Source organism: Electrophorus electricus, chromosome 7, assembly GCF_013358815.1.
Source record: "Electrophorus electricus isolate fEleEle1 chromosome 7, fEleEle1.pri, whole genome shotgun sequence".
Classification (NCBI taxonomy): Eukaryota; Metazoa; Chordata; class Actinopteri; order Gymnotiformes; family Gymnotidae; genus Electrophorus; species Electrophorus electricus.
Genome location: NC_049541.1, coordinates 21,286,837 through 21,308,976, shown reverse-complemented (window position 1 = coordinate 21,308,976; position 22,140 = coordinate 21,286,837). Strand labels below are relative to the sequence as shown.

The following is a 22,140-nucleotide window of genomic DNA, read 5'->3' as shown; positions in this document are numbered from 1 at the left end:
CCTGGACCAGTATCCCTGTGTCCATGAGGAGGGACTGGTCCTGAAAGTGGCCCAGTTCACCACAGCGCCAGCACCCATGCCCAGACCTCAGAACCTGTACAGAGAGAGGGGGTAGGAAGGGGGCAGGGCATGGAGGAGGGAGGAGGGGCTAAAGAAGAAGGCAGGTGGGTGGAGCAGGGAATGCTCCAGATTAACAGGGCAGGGGAAGCGGGCACAGCATCCAGACACACCACCAAGATGCCCCACCCAGACACCCTACCCAGACGCCCCTCCCAGATGCACCACCCAGACACACCTCCCAGCTCTACTGCACCCACTCCTCCCACATTCTCAAAGAGTCGCATGAGCATGGTCAGAGGTCAGAGGTCATCTCTCATGGTCAGTGGTCAGAGCTGGACCTCAGCTGGAGGCAAGCCTGAGCTGCCAATGGAAGCCTGGTGCTTGTTTCTTGGTGAGAGTCGTGAAGCTGCTCCCACTGCAGCTGGACGAGTGCTTGGTGTCGTGCTTGTTACAGGCTGGCGAGGGGATTCACCAAAGGGGGATGACTCCCACAGCATACGGGCGTCCGAATCCCAGGTTTCAGGACCACCGTGGGACAAGCCAGGCTCAGCAAGGGAGGAAAGACACCAGAGGCAGGAACGTACCAAAACAGCCAGGCACTTGTTTCCTTTTGGATTTTTCTCTTCAGATCACCTCAGAGAAACGTCTGCAGAAAAGACCAACGTTAATGATAATCAACGTTGCCCTTACAGCAACACTCTCCTCCCTGCAGACATCACTCAGTCACACACCCATAGTCACAGTTTCCATTCCCCAAAAAGCAGGAACGTGTAGCTCAAGTGTGTTAAGCAGCCTCCTGTGCTGGTGGTGGGTCATGACTGCATGTGCGCTGGCACCTACCTAACCAATCAGAGCCCAGAACCCTGGCACCTACATATCAGAACTGGTGCCCAGAACTGGTGCCTCCAACAGAGTTCAAGAAAAGTGAGATACCAATTCACGGAGAAGATCTCGGCAAAACATGATTAAATACAGACACTCTAAGGAATAACCATCCTAACTCCTTCCTAAGTACTGGCATGCTGAAGCAATCAGTGAATGTCCAGCAGATGTCATAGATTGAGCAAAAGCTTACAGATACTGGGAAATACCAGCACAGGCATAAAGCAGAATATGAAAAAGAGAAGTTGAAGTTATGGTTGCCAACATCTGCTGTGACATAATGCTGGACTTCACAGGGAGTTCAAAACTGCAGCAGAGAGTCTGTGGACATGGTTCACTGCTTGGGGTATTAAAGCAAAGACAGACGTGCTCATCATCTCCCTCCCTCCCTCCCTCACATCTTCTATGACACGCGCTCCGTTTTCAGACCACGCGGCGGCGCCATGAATGAGCCACTGCACTGCACTGCACAGGCTCATCATATTTGTATTAATATGGTCCGTTGTTATAATACGATTGACGTAAATATAAAAAATAAATACGGCCATTAAACGTCACTTAGACAGATAAAGAAAACTGAACACTTCCCGGATTTTGAAAAACACACATATCTCCGAAACCGCCTGGGCGGATGACGTGGAAGCTGACGTGTGTGACGTGTGCGCTACCGGCGCTCCCTCGCCGCTAGAGGGCGAGTTGCTGTTAAACTGTAACTAGCTCAGTGGCGTGCGGATACTCCGGCTGTCTGTCCACCTAGCTCTCCATCTAGACACAGAGCTGACGGAGCTTACGGCAGGTAAGGTCTGCTTTTAGGTCTGCTTTTAGGTCATATGGTCAGACGTCTCCTATAAAAAATGGTAAATATCGGGAATGTGTATCCTGATCGCTGAACGGTGACGCAGAGGACGGGTTGCCGTGAGGAATGCACCGGCTAGCACGTCACGGCATCACGTAGCTCGCGCTACTAGCTCACGGTGACTTGTCACTTCCTCCGGTCGGCGCGTGCCTGCCTGTCGTAGGTTCGAGTCGTCTCTCGCGCTCTCCGTTTCCGTAGCTACGTCTGTTAATTTGGTTCACCAGTGGAAAGCCGCTGCTGTGGAGAGGTGTTTGTCTCTCCCTTCTCGTGTTGGGCAAAAAGATGAAACTCCAGTAATGAAAAGGAGCTTTTGGAGATCTGGGTTTGTGTTGGAGGCGTTGGCAGCCTGTAGTGAAGCCTCGTTACCCCCCCGACTGGGCAGCCGATACCGAGTGAAGCAGTCTGGCCAAGAACGTTTGAAGGGCTTGTCACCACCTCTTGCATAACCGTGTTTGCTTACCTTGGTCTCCATGAGGGCTGTAAGACACAGAAGCATCTGTGGTTTTATTATTCAGTGTCCAGCAGTGCCGTAGCGTATACGCACACTCTGCACCTACAACTAGAGGCCACTTTATTAGGTAGAGTTCATCTTAAAGGAAGAATTAAGACATGAAAAGCATTCTGCAGCCCACGGTGGTTCTACATCAACCACCGTCTTCCCCGCAGTTTTGATCACAGGGCTGCTGCAACTGATGCATGTTTTGTGTGGTGGACAGTTCACAACACAGCAGTGGAGTCTGAGTCGGTAGTGTATCAGATGCAGGCTTTGCTAATGTCACTGCTGGTTTGGGAGTGGTCTGCCAGCCAGAACAGTGTTTGGAAACTGTCTGGTGATCCAAAGCAAGATTGTAGCTAAGACAAACCATGTGGCACTGACTACATAAACTGTAGACTCTCACTGTGTACACCAGCATGGTGGGTATTCTAAAAAAAAAGAAGAAGCAAACCCTTGTTTGGATTCTCTTGTTACTTCCATTTGATTAAATCACTGCTGGACAAGGTGTGTGGACCCTTGAGACGTTTCATTTTCCTTCATGTGAACACCCTTCTCTCTAAGCAGGAAGAGAGAGCGCAGAGCGTTTGTGTCTGCGTGGTCGTACACGGCTGTCACGCATGACGCCTCCGTGTTGTTATGGAACATGATGTGTGTACCATGGAGGAGCCTTCCTCTAGCCTGGCGTACCGTCTTGAGCGGCCTGTTTTCAGCGAGGACTACATCAGCTCCAGGCTTCTGCATAAGAAGGAGAGGACACCCCAGACCGCCAGACAGAGGGTAGCCCAACACTTGCGGTGAGGCGCTGAAACGATGCCTTGCATTTCAACATTTCAATGTCTCTCTTGCGGCTTGGCAAGCCCTTCTGGAACGAGCGGCTATCATCCACCCTTAATTATAATAATTATACTTAATGATTGTTAGTTAAATATGATTATCTGCAGTCATGCTGAATGGATTATTTAGGAATTTTGTATTTTTCAAAAGTATGCATAACAACCCTTAAAAAATCGATTTTGGCTAGTGTGGTTTTCAGTGCCTGCTGGCCACACAGTAGTGATAGTTTGGTGATGTTCAGCACCTTTGGCCGTGTCGGAAGCACAGACAACCACGAGCTCACTTCTCCCTCAGCTGTTCCTCTGAAAAGGCCAAGTCTGTGCTCGTCGGTCTGCTGCCCATCCTGTCATGGCTGCCGTCTTATCCCGTCAGGAAGTACTTGTTTGGGGACGTTGTGTCTGGGCTCAGTACAGGTGTCATGCAGCTCCCTCAAGGTCAGTTCATGTGCAACAAATTATGATGTCAAAGATGGTATTCATCTCTGCAATTCCTGAATTTATGAATAATACCTGTAATGTGTATTTGTTGCCTGAATGTCTGTCTTCTGTCTCCCCCCTCCCCCCCTCTCTCTCCCCCCCCTCCCCCCTCTCTCTCCCCCCCTTTCTCTCTCTCTCTCTCTCTCTCTCTCTCTCTCTCTCTCTCTCTCCCTCTCTCCCCCCCTTTCTCTCTCTCTCTCTCTCTCTCTCTCTCTCTCCCCTCTCTCTCTCTCTCTCTCCTCTCTCTCTCTCTCTCTCTCTCTCTCTCTCTCTCTCTCCCCTCTCTCTCTCTCTCTCTCTCTCTCTCCCCCCTCTCTCTCTCTCTCTCCCCCCCCCTCTCTCTCTCTCTCTCTCTCTCTCTCTCTCTCTCTCTCTCTCTCTCTCTCTTCCCCAGGTCTTGCCTATGCTATGCTGGCAGCTGTTCCCCCAGTCAATGGCCTGTATTCCTCTTTCTACCCTGTTGTTCTCTACACTCTATTCGGTACCTCTAGGCATATATCAGTGGGTGAGCCTCAGTAACATCACACACACACACACATGCATATTCAGTTAATGTTGGGCTCTTGTTGGAGTGTAAGGTGCTCTCTCTCTAACTGGACCTCAAGAATAGCAGGATCTCAGTCAGTCGTTTGTACGTGAAAGAATGTTGAAAATTTGATTGGTCAGTGTATTGGTCAGTACTTATTGTAGGGCTTTGTTTATTACACTGATGTTGTCTAACAAGCTCTAGTACTTGTTCTTTATTGCAGTTATCATAAACAACAAGATAGACCTTATGTATTTTGCACTTCTAGTCATCAGCATCGATCCCTGTATTCTACAGTATTGTAGTTCATTTGTACATTGGACTCTAAGCTACTGTACTGTACTAGGATGTATTCTATGAGTAAATGACAAAGTACTTTCTAAGTCACTCTGGATAAGAGTGTCTGCTAAATGCTGTAAATGCAAATATGCTGTAAATGTTTCACAGTGCATCTTTGCCTCTTATTATTCGCTAGAAGTCACCCAGCCTGACAGGCTGTCCATTTGATTCTCTAAACGTCAGTGACAAACCTGTCGACAAAGCAGCCTTCCTGTTCCAGTGATGCGTTATGCATCTCTGCCGAATACAACACTACTAGGAGTGCTCGGTGTGTGTGGATAAAAACATTAGCATGCTAGGTTTTGTAACAGTTCTGGTTCTCTGGGAAGGTGTTTAAGGATAATTACTGTGATATCTTTGTTTTAAACAAATCACAGTTGCAGGTGTTTGTTTCTTCTCTTTTTTTTTAACTGTAACTCTTATAAAGTTACAGTCTGTATAAGCAAAACAATCCAAAGTACTGTCTGTTGGTGAAGGATCTTTAGGAAATGTGGTGGCTAGCTCAGTAATTAAATAAATTGCCTTTGTTGCCATAACAGATATGTATGGAGGAGCATTTAAACTTAAGAGTTAATTTTTGCTGATTCATTCATTGTACTTAAGTGATTGTGTGACGAGCGTCCTTACTTGTAAGTGGAACGGCATTCGTCAGGCTCGGCTGTTTGTGTGGCGTCTGCCAGTGGGTGACTCTGCTCATGTTGAGTCTAGCTTTGCTAAGCATGGAAGCAGAGCTGAGTTTAAAGGCCTCACCTAGTCAGCGGGAAGATAAACACACACCACTTTTGCTTCAGACTCCCCTGGAGTTTTCCACAGAGAATGCCAAGAGTGTCAGTAACTGTAATCTTCTTTAGTTACGTAAGGAGAAGTGGAGCCTCGAGTTGTTCTCACAGCTGACGGGTTTTGTTCCCCCCCTTTTTCATATGGTGTGAGAGGAAGATTAACCTTTAGTTTTGTCCTGTGTGTTGGTCTGTGCATCTTTAACTTTGTCCCAGACTTCCTTGGGAATGCATCAAAGAACCACAGGCCCCGGTTTATGAAGGCCCGGGTTTATAAAGAGCTGCCGAACTCTAAAGGGTTCCTGCCTGTTGTTGTTGGTTCAGGATCGTGAGCCTCTGTAGGGCTGGTAGAGTGAGTTCTTCCCGGAGACGTGAATCATCTTGGAAGCATCTTCTGAAACGTCGGTGCTACTGTCACTTTTCCATGTGCTTGGCTACATGAAACACTCGCGTACTAAATCCTGATCGCTCACAGTTCCTCGCTTTGCTATAATGGTGGGATTTGTGGACTTCGCTCCTCCAGGTACATTTGCGGTGATCAGTCTGATGATCGGGGGCGTGGTGGTGAGAGAGGTCCCCGACTCCATGTTTCCTCTGAACGGCACCAACGGGACTGGAGGGGTGGACGTGGACGCCCGGGACGTCAGGAGGGTGCAGGTGGCTGTGGTCCTCACTACACTAGTGGGGCTCATTCAGGTACGGCAGCCAATCAGATCACTCTATAGCCTCAAAGCGCGGGGCTTGACAGCGGTCGCAGCTTTAATGCATATTTTTATATATATCTATATTAGTATGCATATTTTAGCATGTTATGAGCATTACTTGCCGATCTAACTGTGAGTCAGTTTACCACATGGTAGCACTGTGCAGTGTGGAAGTCTTTCAGCTTGGAGAATTGTTTACAAATAAATGAAAGAAAATTGTATTTTAGTTAGTACAAACGTTTCACATGGTCTCACATCTTCAGATTCCAGAATGTCTTGCCTAAGCCTGGTCTGAAGCTGGAGCCGAGGGAAACGTAGCCGATGTTTATGGAACGTTTATGGAACGTTTACAGCAGGAAAGCCGTGTGAAAGTAGTTCCCCAGTGTTGTTGTCGCCCTGCAGCTGGTACTGGGCATCCTGCGCTTTGGCTTCGTGGCCATTTACCTGAGCGAGCCCCTGGTGCGGGGCTTCACTACCGCCGCCTCTGTGCACGTCTTCGCCTCACAGCTCAAGTACCTGTTCGGGATTAAAACCGGGCGATTCAGCGGGCCGCTGTCCGTCGTCCGTGTGAGTGATCTCCTCAAACCCTAGAAGCTCCATCGACGTGTTTGGAAATACGACCTCCTCTGCTTGCTGTTTTCATAACATGTTTCTGAGGGTGTAACCCTTATTTTTGTTCTCGAAGTAGCTAGCGTTGTGTTCGCACATGGTGAGAAGGCAAAGTTCAAACCCACCTAGGTAGTTCTGCGTATATTAACATTTTTAAAGGCAGTACATGTTCTGTATTGTGCTTCATGTTTGTTTTTACATCTTATTGTAATTGTTTTATTTATTTATCTATTTACTGAATTTATTTCTTTTGTTGGCTTCTTGGTTCTTGGAGGTTGACCTCCAGACTGTGTGTTGTCTTGTAAATGTTTTTCTTTCCTTTTGGTTGTTCTTGCAGGGTGTCGTAGCAGTCTTCACAAACATCACCAGCACAAACATCACCACTCTCATCGTGGGATTGGTGTGCATCGTTTTTCTCTACGCTGTGAAAGTATTCAACGAACGTTTTAAAAAAAAACTACCCATCCCCATCCCTGGAGAGATCATAGTGGTAATATACTTTTATACTTTTAAAAAGTACAGGGTCCGTGGCCTTATATCGCCGTCACGTGCTTTCTGTGTCCAAAAGTAATATTTTCTATGCATGTTTGACATCCACTCTGCTGTGTTTCTCCATTTTCCAATGTTTTTAAGGTGATCATCTCGACTGGGGTCTCATATGGGGTCTCTCTTTTTGAGAAATACAATGTTGACATTGTGGGCAAAATTCCTACAGGGTAAGACGTGCTCAGTGCCACTTGGTTGTGTTCGGTTCTGCTGGCTCTGGATTAGGTATCTCTGCTTTTGTGCTGAATCCAGTGTATGAGGAGTAACCCATGCTCTGTCTCTGTTTTATTACACTAAGATTGCTTCCACCCAGCTGCCCAGATTTTTCTGTCCTGCCTCACCTGGTCACGGACGCCGTGGCTATCGCAGTCGTCAGCTTCTCAATGGGAATTTCCTTAGCCAAAATCTTTGCTCTCAAGTATGGTTACAGTGTGGACGGAAACCAGGTAACAAATCATGAAGTTTCTGTAATATAAAGAGGCTACCAGGGACATATAGAAGTAGTATGTAGAAGGCAGAAAAGTAACATTTAGCACTTTTTATCAGGGCACAAAGTGTGTATTCACTTCAACAAAAAAAAGTAAATTCTCATAGTAAATTCTTCCCTAACTCCTTTTGGTTTTGTTGTGGGCGGGGCTCTTTTTTTTTTTTTTTTTGTTTGTTTGTTTGTTTTTGTTTGTTTGTTTTTTTAAGTGGATCTTAATTTTTCCTAATTACATTGAGTAAATGAATTTGGGTCAATTCTTTCTGAAGCTAAAAGCATCAAACCTAGATTGTATTAACCATCTAATATATATAACTTTATTTAGATTATAATAATAGATTTTATTAGAGATTTATTATTATATTTATGTTCATTTATATTGCATTGGTGTTAATGTTTTATTACATTACTGTGTGTGTGTGTGTGTGTGTGTGTGTGTGTGTGTGTGTGTGTGTGTGTGTTGTTTACATAGATATTGTAGTTATATATTACATGTGAATAAACACTTGCCACCCATATAAATAAGCTAAAATCCCCTGGCTGTCCTAAGACCTTTGCTCTGTACTGTATGGCTTGATTTGGGACACTTCTCAGGGGGAACAATTATAACGCTTTGAATTTGGGTATGACGGTTCTTCCTCTTAGCACTCTCCCAGTTGCACAGGACTTTATGGCTATAATCCATATAATCTAGGAAATGTGTGTGTGTGTGTGTTGGCAGGAGCTGATTGCACTGGGCTTGTGTAACTTCCTTAGTTCCTTTTTCCACACGTTCGCCATCACCTCTTCAATGTCTCGCAGTTTGGTCCAAGAGAGTACAGGGGGGAAGACACAGGTATCTCACACACACACACACACAGAAGGACTGCTTGATTCATGGGTGTGACGATATCTTCCTTTACCAGTGGCTGTTTTCTACATGAGGGTGATTTATTAGGGTGGTTTATCTCCCCTGTGCTCGTCAAGATTCCTGACAGTGGACTCCTTACTGTTGTAAAGCCATAAAGAATTACAGAGGAAGTTGTGCCCATGCTGAAACTGACTTTCTCTTGGTGTCTGATCGTAGGTTGCTGGGTTCTTGGCCTCCCTGCTTGTCCTGCTGGTGATCGTGGCCATCGGATTCCTCTTCCAGCCCCTGCCGCAGGTAAAGGCGTCTGTCTTCATGAACACAGAAACACTCTGAGCGAGTTCTGTGCGTTGCTCAGACCAGGTGCTCTCTGAATGCCCATGAGGCACGGGTCAGTTTTATAGACACAACACTCTTACTTCTGTTCAAGGTGATTTCACGTCATGTCTCCTTTTCCAGACTGTGCTTGCTGCTGTTATCATGGTGAACCTTCTGGGCATGTTCAAACAAGTGAAGGACATTCCTGCCTTGTGGAAGACCAGCAAAATCGAACTGGTGAGTTTTCCAGGGGCTAACCACTGCACTATGGCCAACCAGCAGAGCTGGAGCGTTTTCCAGGGGCTAACCACTGTGCTGAGCTGGTACCACATGACGTAATCTGAAACTTGTATTCTATATTCTAAATATATTCGACCGTGACCCCTCGAAGCAGCCTGGCTCAGATCTATCAAGTGTCTGTGAAATTGCTCTGCAGACACAGCTGGTCATCTAACTTTCATGCGTTTGGTTGTTGTACATAGCTGCTAAACTAGTGCGTGAGCCTTACTAGGCTAGTGTAAATTTATAAAGGTATATTTTTTTTTAAAAGCCTGTTGATTGAACCCTTAGCTGTAAAGAGACCTCCGCTAGCACCAACACATGTACATGTGAATGTGAGGGGGGTGTTGATACTCCTGTTACTTCATAAGCTTCAACTACAATTAAACTAAAGTTTCCAAATGATTTTTTTCAGTTTTTCTTTATAAAAATAGGGAGAGAGAGAGACACAGACAGAGAGAGACTGAAAATATAAATGAGGGAATAGGGGCTTTATGTATTTTCATCTGAAAATATTATTAATATGTATTAAATATTTATTTATTTATTTATTTAAATTTATTACATAAATATAATTAAATATTGAACTGTTTACTGAATTAATGAAGTAATGAACTAAAAATCAAGCCATCTAATTTGAGTCAGAACTATTTATGAAAAAGTAGTAATAGGTAATGGAAGAAGCGAGCGTTGAACGACTGAGCTGTAAAGTTGAACAAGTAAAAGGGCTATAACAGACCGACTGGAGCGTTGCGCAACGCAGCAGCCCTCTTTATGTGAAGGAGGTGATGTTTCTGCAGCATGGACGTCACCAGACGTGTGAGGGTGTGAGAGTGAGAGTTGTCCTGATGTGTGGCTGCTGTTCTTTTTCTCCTGAGGTGGTGTGGCTGGCCTCCTTCATGGCTTCTGTTCTGCTGGGTCTGGACTATGGGCTGCTTGTGGCTATAGGCTTCTCCATCCTTACCGTCATCTACAGAACGCAGAGGTAAACAAGCCCAGGTCTGACTGCACCAGTGCACCGCTGCCAAATGTGCAGACATGTCAAAAAAGTGACAGATTAAATGACCGATTAAAGCAATGCATCCCCCCAAAAAACTTTAGAATTAGGCTTTTGTGACTGGTTTTTGAGATATCTGGGATATTTTAACCACTGTTGAACTACTTTACAATTTTATGCTAAACTCGTTAATCAGAAAAAGCGAAGCATTTAGATGGTGGCATGTTACTAACATTTTTCTCTTTCTTTGTTTCCTCATATTTCTTCCAATATTATTATTCAGTTATTTCATAGAGAAGAGTAACCTATGAATGAGTGCCTCACGTTAAGGGTTTTTGTAACTTTATATTATGAAAACTTGTTGAAGAAAACATTTCTCTTGTTAAAACATTTTTCTTATAACTGGTCCTGTCTTCTAGACCCAAAAGTGTTGTTCTTGGACACGTCTCAGACACTGGGTTGTACTGTGACATCGAGGAGTATGAAGAGGTTATAATCATAATTTTAGAATCATGTTTTTCATTTGCACATACTGAATTATTTGCTGAATATCACATCATAAATTGATTTTTATACATCTGGACATTAAAAAAAAGACATTCACAGAGTTTAAAGATGTTTGTCATGCTTTGTTGTTGTTTTCTCTTGTGTTTATAATCCCTTTGTTCTCTTGCTCCAGGCCACTGAATGTTCAGGGATTAAGATTTTCCAGTTAAATTCCTCCATCTACTTTGCAAACAGTGACCTGTACGTGAGCGCTCTCAAAGAGAAGGTGGGTATGGGAACCCCTCCCCCCGTCTCCCCTCCCCTCTGTCATTTGAGTGGTTAAGATGCACTTCAGGCAGGTCTGTATGTACGTTATCTGTCTACACTTCGATATAATCCAGTTACAGGAAACTTGGTTAATAAGGCCATGCGTCATACGGTATACCTTAAACACCATGCGCCATGTGTCATACGGTATACGTTAAACGCCATGCGTCATACGGTATACCTTAAACACCATGCGTCATAGGGTATACCTTAAACGCCATGCGTCATACGGTATACCTTAAACTCCATGCGTCATACGGTATACGTTAAACGCCATGCGTCATACGGTATACGTTAAACGCCATGCGTCATACGGTATACGTTAAACGCCATGCGTCATACGGTATACGTTAAACGCCATGCGTCATACGGTATGCGTTAAACGCCATGCGTCATACGGTATGCGTTAAACGCCATGCGTCATACGGTATGCGTTAAACGCCATGCGTCATACGGTATGCGTTAAACGCCATGCGTCATACGGTATGCGTTAAACGCCATGCGTCATACGGTATGCGTTAAACGCCATGCGCCATATGGTATGCGTTAAACGCCATACGGTATGCGTTAAACGCCATGCGCCATACGGTATACGTTAAACGCCATGCGTCATACGGTATACGTTAAACGCCATGCGTCATACGGTATACCTTAAACGCCATGCGTCATACGGTATGCCTTAAACGCCATGCGTCATACGGTATACGTTAAACGCCATGCGTCATACGGTATGCCTTAAACGCCATGCGTCATACGGTATACCTTAAACGCCATGCGTCATACGGTATGCGTTAAACGCCATGCGTCATACGGTATACGTTAAACGCCATGCGTCATACGGTATGCGTTAAACGCCATGCGTCATACGGTATGCGTTAAACGCCATGCGTCATACGGTATGCGTTAAACGCCATGCGTCATACGGTATGCGTTAAACGCCATGCGCCATACGGTATGCGTTAAACGCCATGCGCCATACGGTATGCGTTAAACGCCATGCGCCATACGGTATACGTTAAACGCCATGCGCCATACGTTAAACGCCATGCGCCATACGGTATACGTTAAACGCCATGCGCCATACGGTATACGTTAAACGCCATGCGCCATACGGTATACGTTAAACGCCATGCGTCATACGGTATACCTTAAACACCATGCGCCATGCGTCATACGGTATACGTTAAACGGCATGCGTCATACGGTATAAGTTAAACGACATGCGTCATACGGTATACGTTAAACGGCATGCGTCATACGGTATACGTTAAACGGCATGCGTCATACGGTATACGTTAAACGCCATGCGCCATACGGTATACGTTAAACGCCATACGGTATACGTTAAACGCCATGCGCCATACGGTATACGTTAAACGCCATGCGTCATACGGTATACGTTAAACGCCATGCGTCATACAGTATACCTTAAACACCATGCGTCATACGGTATACGTTAAACACCATGCGCCATGCGTCATACAGTATACCTTAAACACCATGCGCCATACGTTATACATTATAGATCCTAATGATCTGCACGGTGACCCGTTTGACCTGCAGTTTGGACCCCTGAAGTGCAAATATTCCACCGCATGTTTACACTCCAAAAGTCCAGCCTTTTGCAGTGAGACTTGTCTTCTCTTATTCCATGCATGTTGACCTTGTGCTGTTCCAGACGGGGGTGGATCCTACACGACTGCTGGCAGAGAGAAAGTTGCAGCAGAAGCGCAGGAGAAGGCAGAGAGAAGGCAAGCCAAGCAAGGAGCAGAGCCATGCGGAGAAACGCGCCGCTGTTATCAGACTGGTACGAACACTCATGAGTGCACTGATGCAGCCTTTTCAACACGTAAAGGCTGGGACAAGTGCAGTCTGTCCTGAAACAGATCTCTGGTGGACAGGTTGGATGCTCATGTGTTAGAAAAGAAATCACAAAATGTCTTTCCAAGTATCAAGTCAGTCCAGAACGTCACCTTTCAGGCATCCATGTATGGATCAGACTGTAACGCATAGTTTATAGAGCGGATTAGGGATAAGCGTCTGGAGAACATGAGCACTGCGTCTGTTGACAGGATGCGGAACAGGGCGTGGCTCACGACCTGCTGCCGACCCAGAAACAGGAAGGCATGCAGAAGAACGGGAAGCTGGCGGAGAGCCAGGATGAGGAGGAAGAGCTCTGTGTCCAGCCGCTCTGCTCCGTCCACTCCATCATACTGGACCTCACCCCTGTGAACTTCATGGACTCGGTGGGAGCCAAGGCTGTTAAGGCGGTATGCAAATCCACCACCTCCAGCTCTTTTAGCAGATGTGTATCTATTCAGGACCACCTTAAGGACACGGTTTTTGAACTACTATGGCCGTCTGGATATTGTTCAGTCTAACGGGATTTAGTGGGCTGAACCCAGTAATTACAGTAATCAGTTTCCCCAGAGCATCAGGCTTAAGGTCTCTGGGGCATAAATAAAAGGTCATTAACTATAAACATGTCCGTGGTATCACTCACTCAGAACTTCAGGGTGCTGATGTCTATTTATGATGAACATTAATTTTAACCCCCTCCCCCCTCAGTAACATTTATTACTTGTTTTATTGATTTGTTTTCTTTATTGGCCACTTGTCTCAACCAAAAATTAAATGGTTGGCAGTTACCATGTCAACAGCAGATCATGTGATCAGAAATCCTTGTGAGTCACACCATGGTAAAGAATCAGTGGTCACTGTTGCCTTATAGCCAGCTAATTAGCAGGCATCTCTCTTAAATAGGGTGCAGATTACATATTCCCAGGTGGCCGCAATAAAATAAATACATTGGGATAGAAATGCTATTATAGTGGGATAGTTCATGAGGAACAAGATCTGTTACAGTCATTTATATGGAGCAGAATTTATGCCAAATTGAAGTAGAAAACCATGAAATGTAAAACATTACCGTTCAATCGCAATTTGTGGAATACAAGGCAAAATGAAAAGACAAACCTCTATTATGATGTTGTTTTCATGTTGACGTCAGGCTTTGTATTTAAAAATTCTGAATTTGTCAGAATTGAATACAATCCTCCCTGAAACGTAATCAAGGCATGTGTCTCACCAAGACGCAGTCATTACAGTGCATGCAGTGAAATGCAGTGCAGACATAAGACTGAGTTAAAGACGCGTATAATGGAAAGCATTGATTTAACATACTTCTTTCTCGTAACAGAAACTCAATACATGTTTGATTAATTAAATCCTGATTTAGTGTCAGGAGGGAATGTAAATTGTGCTAAATGCCATCGGCTCACAGCTGTATTACATTCCAGTAATTACATTCCGTACGTATCAAAACAGCACAGTGCTGAGCACTGCTGGCCTACCTGAATGAGACTGTTCACTGTCCAATCACAGCTCTTCATTTCGAGGCCACTACAAACTCAGGATTTTGGTTTTTTTAATGTAAAGTTTTGTATTGTTTTTGAGGAAATAAATCGATCAATAATAGGGGCTTTGGTTTTCATTCTGGCAGGTATTTAACGTTAAAAGTCATATCACGTGTGTCTGTGTGTATGTATGTGTTTTGCTGTCATGATTACGTTTAGATGTTCCATGAATTCCTCTCCATGGACCTAGACCTCATCAGACTGAGTATTTAACATTTTAAGGCTTTTTTGTTGTCTCCAGCTGTCATAGTAAATTAACTAAACGAATCATAAAAATAAGTGTCGTGTGGAGTGAAACGTACACTGCGTGAATAGTAAAACTCTGCCGTAATGCTTTGACATCTGTCCATTGCTTTGAGTGTCTTCCTGTCCTATTGCACTTATCATCATGTTCAGTGTGCAGCGTCTGGCTTTAAAACGGTGAAACTGTGTTTGTTGCAGATTATTAAGGAGTATGCGACCATAAACGTGAAAATCGTCCTTGCTGGCTGTAGCAGTAAGTGTTGCCGTTTTTTTTTTTTTACAATTTTCTTAGAATTTTGGACATGTATGCAGATAAAGACACTTGTCGCAGGAGTGAACGCTGATGACAGTAAAAGTCACGGTAGTTTGGCTAACAACGTTAGCTGCTTTGAAATGCCCAGTAACAGCTCTGTGCTCGTTTGGTTGTCCTGAACAGGAACTCTGCTTTCTGAGCTCAGCACGATGCAGTTCTTCAGTGATGCCGTGACCCCTGGTCTCATTTTTCCCACAATTCATGATGCTGTACTACACTGCCAGCAGAGGGAGGCCTCTGTCATCTGCCCCGCCGACCAATGAGTGTGGGAAATGCACTCGGACAGACAGTTAGGTTTTGGAGGTACAATACGGCAAGCCGGGAGACATGGCTCGTCCTTCTGAGAAATATTACTAGGAGAGTTTGTAGTGTAAATCTCAAATTACTGTTTTGCCTGTGGGCTGTTGTAATAATAATCAGTATTCTTGTCTCATACATGTACTGCACTTCTTTGTTGATTTACAAAGATGTTATAAGGCTATAAAAAGAGCAGACCACAGGAAACCTGATGAATTACATTAAGAAGCCAAAATAAGGGTGACTAATTTTCTCACGCCTGTCATACACCTGGTGGTTTGTGAAATATTTTTTCTAATTTAGCTGCCGCAGTTGGATGTTAACTGCCCAAGGCAGGAAACTGAATGTCGGCCACCAAGTGTCTGGTGAACCACAAACCATTATTTTGTAAACCGCATATCAGTAGGGTCAGATACATTTGTGCTTCTCTGAATTACATTTGGCTGCATTGTTTTGGAATACAGTACAGAAACTATTTCACCATATTTGATATGTTCCGAGCCTTTTGGAATCTTCTGTCTCTGGGCGATGGGAGCAAGAACCGTAGCGCTTACAGCAGTGAGTCCATCAAATATTCCTCCGTCTCACCGCGTGTCTGACACACGAGGGCGAAACATAGCAGGGTACCTGTTACGCCCTTTAAACCTGGTCTGTCTCCTCCAGGCGTGCTGCTTTGAGCAGGTTGCAACATGATGGGCATCTTCATGTGGCATTCAGTCATGTTCTCGCCATCTCCTTTGCATTCCTTAAGTGTTTTCCTACTGGGTACAATCTTAGTCTCCAACCAAAATAACATACAACTAGCCTTTAGTGTGAACATGTACCATGAAACTTTCTTGACTTCCTGAAGTGCAATTATTTGGAGTAGTGTCTCACTGTAGAAAGTGGATCAGGTATTTAGTAACATTGCTTATTTTCAAACGTCTTTGATATGAGAATTGCCAAGATAAATGTCATTAGATTTTTAGCTTTGTTTTCTGCAACCTTTTTTTCAGCAAGGTGAAGTGTCCATCATGAAAACACTGTTACGATGTTCTAATTTATTTAAATGCTGGTAATGAAGTTTAACTTTGAATTGAAGGTACTTGAGTTTATGGATAAGGTGGATTTACCTGGTGAATGGATTACAGTCTCAAGAGCATCTTGTGAAAACCCTCATAACACAGTTTTGACTGTGGTACTGTAATTTTACTATTTAAATAGCCAAAAAAAGTTTCTTGAAACATGTTTTACATTGTGTGATTTAGGTCACAGTTGTTTAAATGTTTTCCCCCATCCTGAACCCTCCACCTTGTTCACACTTGACAGTTATTTCTCCTGTTTTATGCTGTTGAGAGTGGGGGGAGGATGTTTTGGTTTTTAAACTTCATTCTGAAATGTTGAATCAAAGTTGCTGATAATATCGAGTAGTTTCTATTTTTATACATTGCTCATGAATGTGTGTTAATGGTATAATCATAGTTAGCTCTTAATTGTGTGTTTATAGACGAGAGGTGTGACTCACCACCCTCTCTTCCTCCTCTGAAGAAAGTTGGGGTGAAAAATGTAAGACCGAAACCAAAATGATGTGGAAACATTAAAACATGTTAACAGGAGATTTTTTTTAAAGCTGTTATCACTTAAGAACCTCATACTGATATTTTAATAGTTTCTCTTGCCTAGAAATGAAGACCAAAGCCCTAAATACAGTGGCAGTTTACCTTATGTAATAATTTATAGATGAGTTATTTTGTGTAATAAAATTAAACATTCAAATTAGAAAAACAATTCTACTTGTTTGTCTATTTCACTGAGAACTGATGGCTGGGAGAGTGCTAAATCATGGCATTTTTTAAAGGTAATAACTATGGAACTACCACTGTAGTAAGACTGTCAGATAAGGGTTGTAATAATTACCGATCATATTACACTGACATGTATATGGCTTATGTCTTATTTCCAAACCTTACACTGTGCAATTTATATATATATATTGTATGTATGTCATAAAAACCTTGCCTTTTAAACAGTTTCTCAAAAACAGGGTTGATGATCGTAGCACAGCCATTTGTGGCCTTTTGTAATGTATGTTTGACATAATAATAAAATACAGAACTTTACTCATAAGTCATGGAATAACATTTACTAAAGTAAGGCTAAAAAATAAAAACAATGAAAAATTCCAAATGAGGTTAATGAAAGATGTCACCTCCCAACCTGCGTGGGAGTCCCTACCCTGTATAGTCCCCAGATTACATCCTGCAGATGACCCACAGTGCACCTTTTAATATAACTAAAAATAATTGAGATGAATTATGACTGTAGGATGGGCATGTGTTATGACAACACTGGAAAGACAACCTTTAAATCGAGCCCTTTGATTGTGTCTTGATTGTCCATAAACATAACAAACTCAGCAAACTGTGTGTTGTAAGGACACGCTCTGTGCAGAGAGTTGACTAATGTTGCTCAGCACAGTCAAGGTCAGTGTTCCCATACTGGACACACAACTCCACTACTGAACGTGTTCCCTTGGCTTCCTGGGACCGTGCATCAAGTCCAGAGGGACTTGTGAAGAAATATTTCTACTACTGATAAAAAAAAAAAAGCAAAAAGGTCACTTAAAATGGCTGATAGATTAATGTTTATTCATTACTGGTAACACTAAAGAAAAAGTGAGAGATTTGTAGTGGGGTGAAAGTTTGGACTAGTTGTAGGTCATGTATCGCGGGGTAGCGCTGAACTTGGCGTAGGACTTGATGACTTTGTTCACGGCCTCTAGGAAGTCTTTCTCCGTGGCGATTTTTCTTCGGGCTCTGATGGCGAACATCCCAGCTTCCGTGCACACGCTCCGGATCTCGGCACCTAACCGGGAACATTATCAGAATGAGTCCACGCAAGATGCCGAGTCGCTGATGGAAGTTCTGTTTATCTCGGTTTTATGGGACCACAGAGATTTGGCTGCATTTAGGATAAGAGATGTACCTGTGCTGTTGGGACAGAGGCGTGCCAGAAGCTCAAAACGAATGTCTCTCTCCACACTCATGGAACGGGCGTGGATCTTAAAGATGTGGGTACGGCCCTGAACACAACGCCACAAAAAAAAAAGTTTTTAAAAATCAGGACACGTATAATTGCAGTGGTTTTAACGGTTTTTCTTTTGAGCAAGAGTTTCTAGCGCTATATTAAAGGAATACTCTATCAATAGCACACACGATTCAGCACATATGACTTAGCATTCAAAGGACTTAAAAGGTGTGGTGAAAGTTGGTCAAATGCTTGGCTTCAGAGACACAGACAATTAAATATTCTCTGAAAGTATGACCTTTGAAAGCCTGGAGGTCATGTTTTTGCAAGGCATTTTTGACAAACATCCTAAAATAATTTTAAAATCAGCAAATATTGCATGTTTCTTTGATGTTTATAGTTTTAGTATTCCTTTAGGTTCCACCAATAGGTGGCAGCAAAATATCACAAAACTGATGACTGAAGCCAATCAATCAGGACTGTGGTGGGTTAGCACTCAGACCAAACTCACTTCTAAGTCAGGCAGACTGAACTCAATCTTGCGGTCCAGCCGGCCAGGCCTCATGAGAGCCGGGTCCAGGGTGTCGGGTCGGTTTGTAGCCATCAGGACCTTGATGTTCCCTCTGGGGTCGAAGCCATCCAGCTGGTTGATCAGTTCCAGCATGGTCCTCTGCACCTCGTTGTCTCCTCCAGCACCGTCATCAAAACGGGCTCCTGCACGATAATAATAATATAAATAAAATATTAATAATAATAATAATAATAATAATAATAAGCCTTTCAGGATACTTAAGGACACTACAATAAATGAAAACATGACAAATTATAAGAAATGATAGCAGGGTGGATCACAAGAATAATAAAATGACAACACAGTAGTTAAAATGAAAACATTTTTAAAAGGTAGATAAAATGAAGCTAAAAATGAGAGATTATGACATGGTAAAAGTTACAGTAATGAGTGACGGGAGAAAAACACAACTATAATAAAACAAAGCAGTGAGGCAATGGAAACAAAAAGAATTTACAGCTCAGGAAAGGCTGTAAAGTCTGAAAGAGAAAGGTTTTAAATGCTCTTTGAAGGTGGACAGTGATGGGCAGAGAAAGAGGTGCAAGGGGAGGGAGTTCCAAAGCTTTGGGCCTGTGATGTTAAACACTCCATCACCACACACGTAGATTACAGCACAAGCAAATAGATTATCTCCTCATAGACTCTCACACAGTTGATTCTTTCTAGCTGGACAGATTAAGGTTACATGATCATATTTACATTTCTGTGCCACTTAGAGTGGCATTTGCTATAAAGGTGTGTAATTCAGGGGGTATTAGTGTGTGAAGGTGTGCAAGTAAGGGGGTACTGGTGCAAAGTCAACAAGTCATAGTACCTCCAATGGCATCAATTTCATCAAAAAAGATGAGGCAAGCCTTCTTGGTCCTAGCCATTTCAAACAGTTCTCGCACCATCCTGGCGCCCTAATGAGAAATACAAAACCCACTGTACTTCGGCAACAACGCGTCTTGACAAACAACGCAACGGACACAGTCTCCTCGAAACTCACCTCTCCCACGTATTTCTGTACCAGCTCCGAGCCGATGACCCTGATGAAGCAGGCATCGGTGCGGTTGGCCACAGCACGGGCACACAGCGTCTTACCAGTGCCTGGCGGGCCGAAGAGCAGCACTCCTTTAGGAGGTTCAATGCCCAGGTTCACGAAGCGCTCCGGCTGGGGGTTGGGACGAAAGCACTCAGACCCAGGTGGAACCAGTGGGAGTTAACCGAACGCACCGTTAGCATGGTCAGGCTAAAAGCATTGGTGGCTTACATGAAGCAGAGGGGTCTCCACCACTTCTCGCAGTTTCTCGATTTGTTCTTTGCAGCCTCCCACGTCACTGTAGGTTACATCTGGCTTCTCCTCTACCTATTCAAGAATAAAGATTTATTTATGGGGAAATTATTTAGGCATTCTTAAGAGTCACTCATGCTAGCGCCTTCTGTTAGACTTTGTATCTCACAGCAGTTCACTTGACAGGAACCACAGACGATCACTGGATATTTAAAAGTATCCCAAAACGCAGCAGCAAACGTTAATCTTTCTATTGCAACATTATCTTCGTATTCTTTAAACCGAAGTAATTTCTCACCTGCATCATAGTTACGGTGGGATCAATTTTGGGTGGGAGTGGAATATGGATCTGATACTTATTTCGGTCAACACTAGGAGGACAAGAAGAACAAACCAGGCCAGTACATTATGAAATAGCCCAAAATCTTGGAGAACTTCACTGCCTACTGCTGCTCTGCCAGGTGTGGCGTCCTCACCCAACTCTCATTCCTTCCTCAATGTCCGTGGGGGCGACCTGATCACTCAGGTCCACCACAAACTTGGCAAACTGCTTCACGTTGATGATGTACTTTGGATCCTCAGAGTCAGCATTGATTATTTTTGTGCATCTAAAGGTCAAACAAACCGCATTTATAGGATACGAGTCATTTCATCTTTGCTTTCTGATGAAATCCTTCATTCCAGAATCTGTTAAAGGTTGTTTTTAGAAAAAAAAAGTGTTTACAATATCAAGGTGTGGAAGTGTTCTTTTTTCCCCCACATACCTGGCCACCTGTAGAGGCTGCTCGCTCTGCAGCGTCTGCTTGTCTGCAGCTAAATCCCATAATGCAGGAGGAGCCAATCCTGTATCAGACTCTTTAATACCTGTACAGTCACACCAATCCTGTATCAGACTCTTTCCTGCCTATACAGTCACACCAATCCTGTATCAGACACTTTCATGTCTGTACAGTCACACCAAATGACACTTTATTACTGCAAGACATCAAGTGTCGAGTAATACAGATGACTAAGGAAAGCGCCAGCATCTCCATACATCCAGCTTGGCTTGCATGTGTCCCTGCTGTGCTGACACACGTACCTGTGAGTTCATTTATCTTCTTGAGAAGCTGCTGGATGTCATCTTCCACCTGTTTAATCTGACGTGAATAGGTGCTCTGGCCCTGTGTGTTAACATATTGGTATAAAAGTTGGTGTTGGTGTCTTTTGTACTCTTTAAGAGATTTACACTACTACTGTCTTTCTGCCCACATTTGGACATGTCAAAGCCGTTATGTAACTAGCAAGCTAAAAATACACTAAGCAACTAGCTGGATTTTATGCCTAAACATGATCAGTCATGAAAGACATGAGTACTTACGTAGGTTTTCAGAAGAGCGATATCGCCTTCATCCAGAGCTGAAGAGCGACACATCAGACAGCAAATGTGTTACAATGCTGTGTACTGCTAAGACATAGTTAATGGATCTAAAAAAATGACTTGCTCGCTTGGCTACCGCACTGTACAAAAGGTAGTGATGGGAGCACCGGCGAAAACTTATGCTAGGACTCAGTAGTGGATCTCAGCTAAACTAAAGAGAGGCTATGTGGTTTTGTCTTAATAAATGCTTAGCATGCTAACATGTTAACAGCTAAATCGCCTTGCTTTTGATACAGTCAGCTAGCTGACCTAAACAAGGAACCAACGCTAGCGTTAGCTAGCTAGCGACAAAAGAATGATTTCCCCCACAAATACTGTATGTTCGCTTAACTGACAACATCCAGATTAATTCCTCTTTATTCTGAAATATTTGTTAAATACCGTCTTTCTAGCTAACAGTCCGAGCGCGAGAGCTAGTTAGGTATCCAAATATATTTTCCACGTAAAAGGTACCAGCTAGTTTGTTAAACAAAATGACTTCTCAATACAGTACCTCTAATTGGGCCGTCGTCCTTCTCCTCCTCTTTTACTTTGCGTTGTTCTGATCCTAAATAATCTGGCATGATGAATCCTTATTTATATTTATTTCCCAGTGCCGCACTCAACTCTAAGATTACACAGCAGGTTTTTAAGCCAGCAAGCTAACATCCGCCTTTCGATCCACTTCCGGCGCATAGTGCGCCACCAATAGTTCTCCCCATTTTCAAAATTCAAGTCTGCTGCGCTTGTGACTTTTATATCAGCGGGCAACATTTGTGA

General features: G+C 43.7%; 2 protein-coding genes across 3 annotated transcripts; one reads left to right on the top strand and one right to left on the bottom strand.

Moving 5' to 3' along the window:
- The first annotated feature begins 1,655 nt into the window (after window positions 1-1,655).
- On the top strand, window positions 1,656-17,210 carry slc26a5 (solute carrier family 26 member 5). 2 transcript variants are annotated; one of them, XM_027026631.2, is made up of 19 exons: window positions 1,656-1,738; window positions 2,856-3,088; window positions 3,423-3,562; window positions 3,999-4,109; window positions 5,769-5,941; window positions 6,352-6,516; window positions 6,896-7,048; window positions 7,192-7,274; window positions 7,403-7,550; window positions 8,310-8,423; window positions 8,655-8,732; window positions 8,895-8,990; window positions 9,911-10,017; window positions 10,449-10,518; window positions 10,709-10,801; window positions 12,521-12,649; window positions 12,915-13,112; window positions 14,700-14,754; window positions 14,938-17,210. In XM_027026631.2, exons 2-19 carry the CDS (start codon window positions 2,931-2,933, stop codon window positions 15,075-15,077), a joined length of 2,211 nt encoding a protein of 736 aa, XP_026882432.2. In that variant the 5' UTR covers window positions 1,656-1,738; window positions 2,856-2,930; the 3' UTR covers window positions 15,078-17,210. The 2 variants fall into 2 exon arrangements, with proteins under 2 accessions (XP_026882432.2, XP_026882433.2); XM_027026632.2 differs by having other exon boundaries at window positions 1,659-1,738; window positions 2,859-3,088.
- A 501-nt stretch (window positions 17,211-17,711) lies between these two features.
- Window positions 17,712-22,046, bottom strand: psmc2 (proteasome 26S subunit, ATPase 2). The gene is made up of 12 exons (XM_027026633.2): window positions 21,875-22,046; window positions 21,322-21,359; window positions 21,043-21,124; window positions 20,726-20,825; window positions 20,438-20,569; window positions 20,260-20,332; window positions 19,941-20,036; window positions 19,677-19,841; window positions 19,503-19,590; window positions 18,629-18,831; window positions 18,076-18,172; window positions 17,712-17,955 (listed from the first exon to the last, which is right to left on the bottom strand). The coding sequence occupies exons 1-12, from the start codon at window positions 21,942-21,944 to the stop codon at window positions 17,798-17,800; spliced, it is 1,302 nt and encodes a 433-aa protein (XP_026882434.1). The 5' UTR covers window positions 21,945-22,046; the 3' UTR covers window positions 17,712-17,797.
- Between the last annotated feature and the right edge of the window lie 94 nt (window positions 22,047-22,140).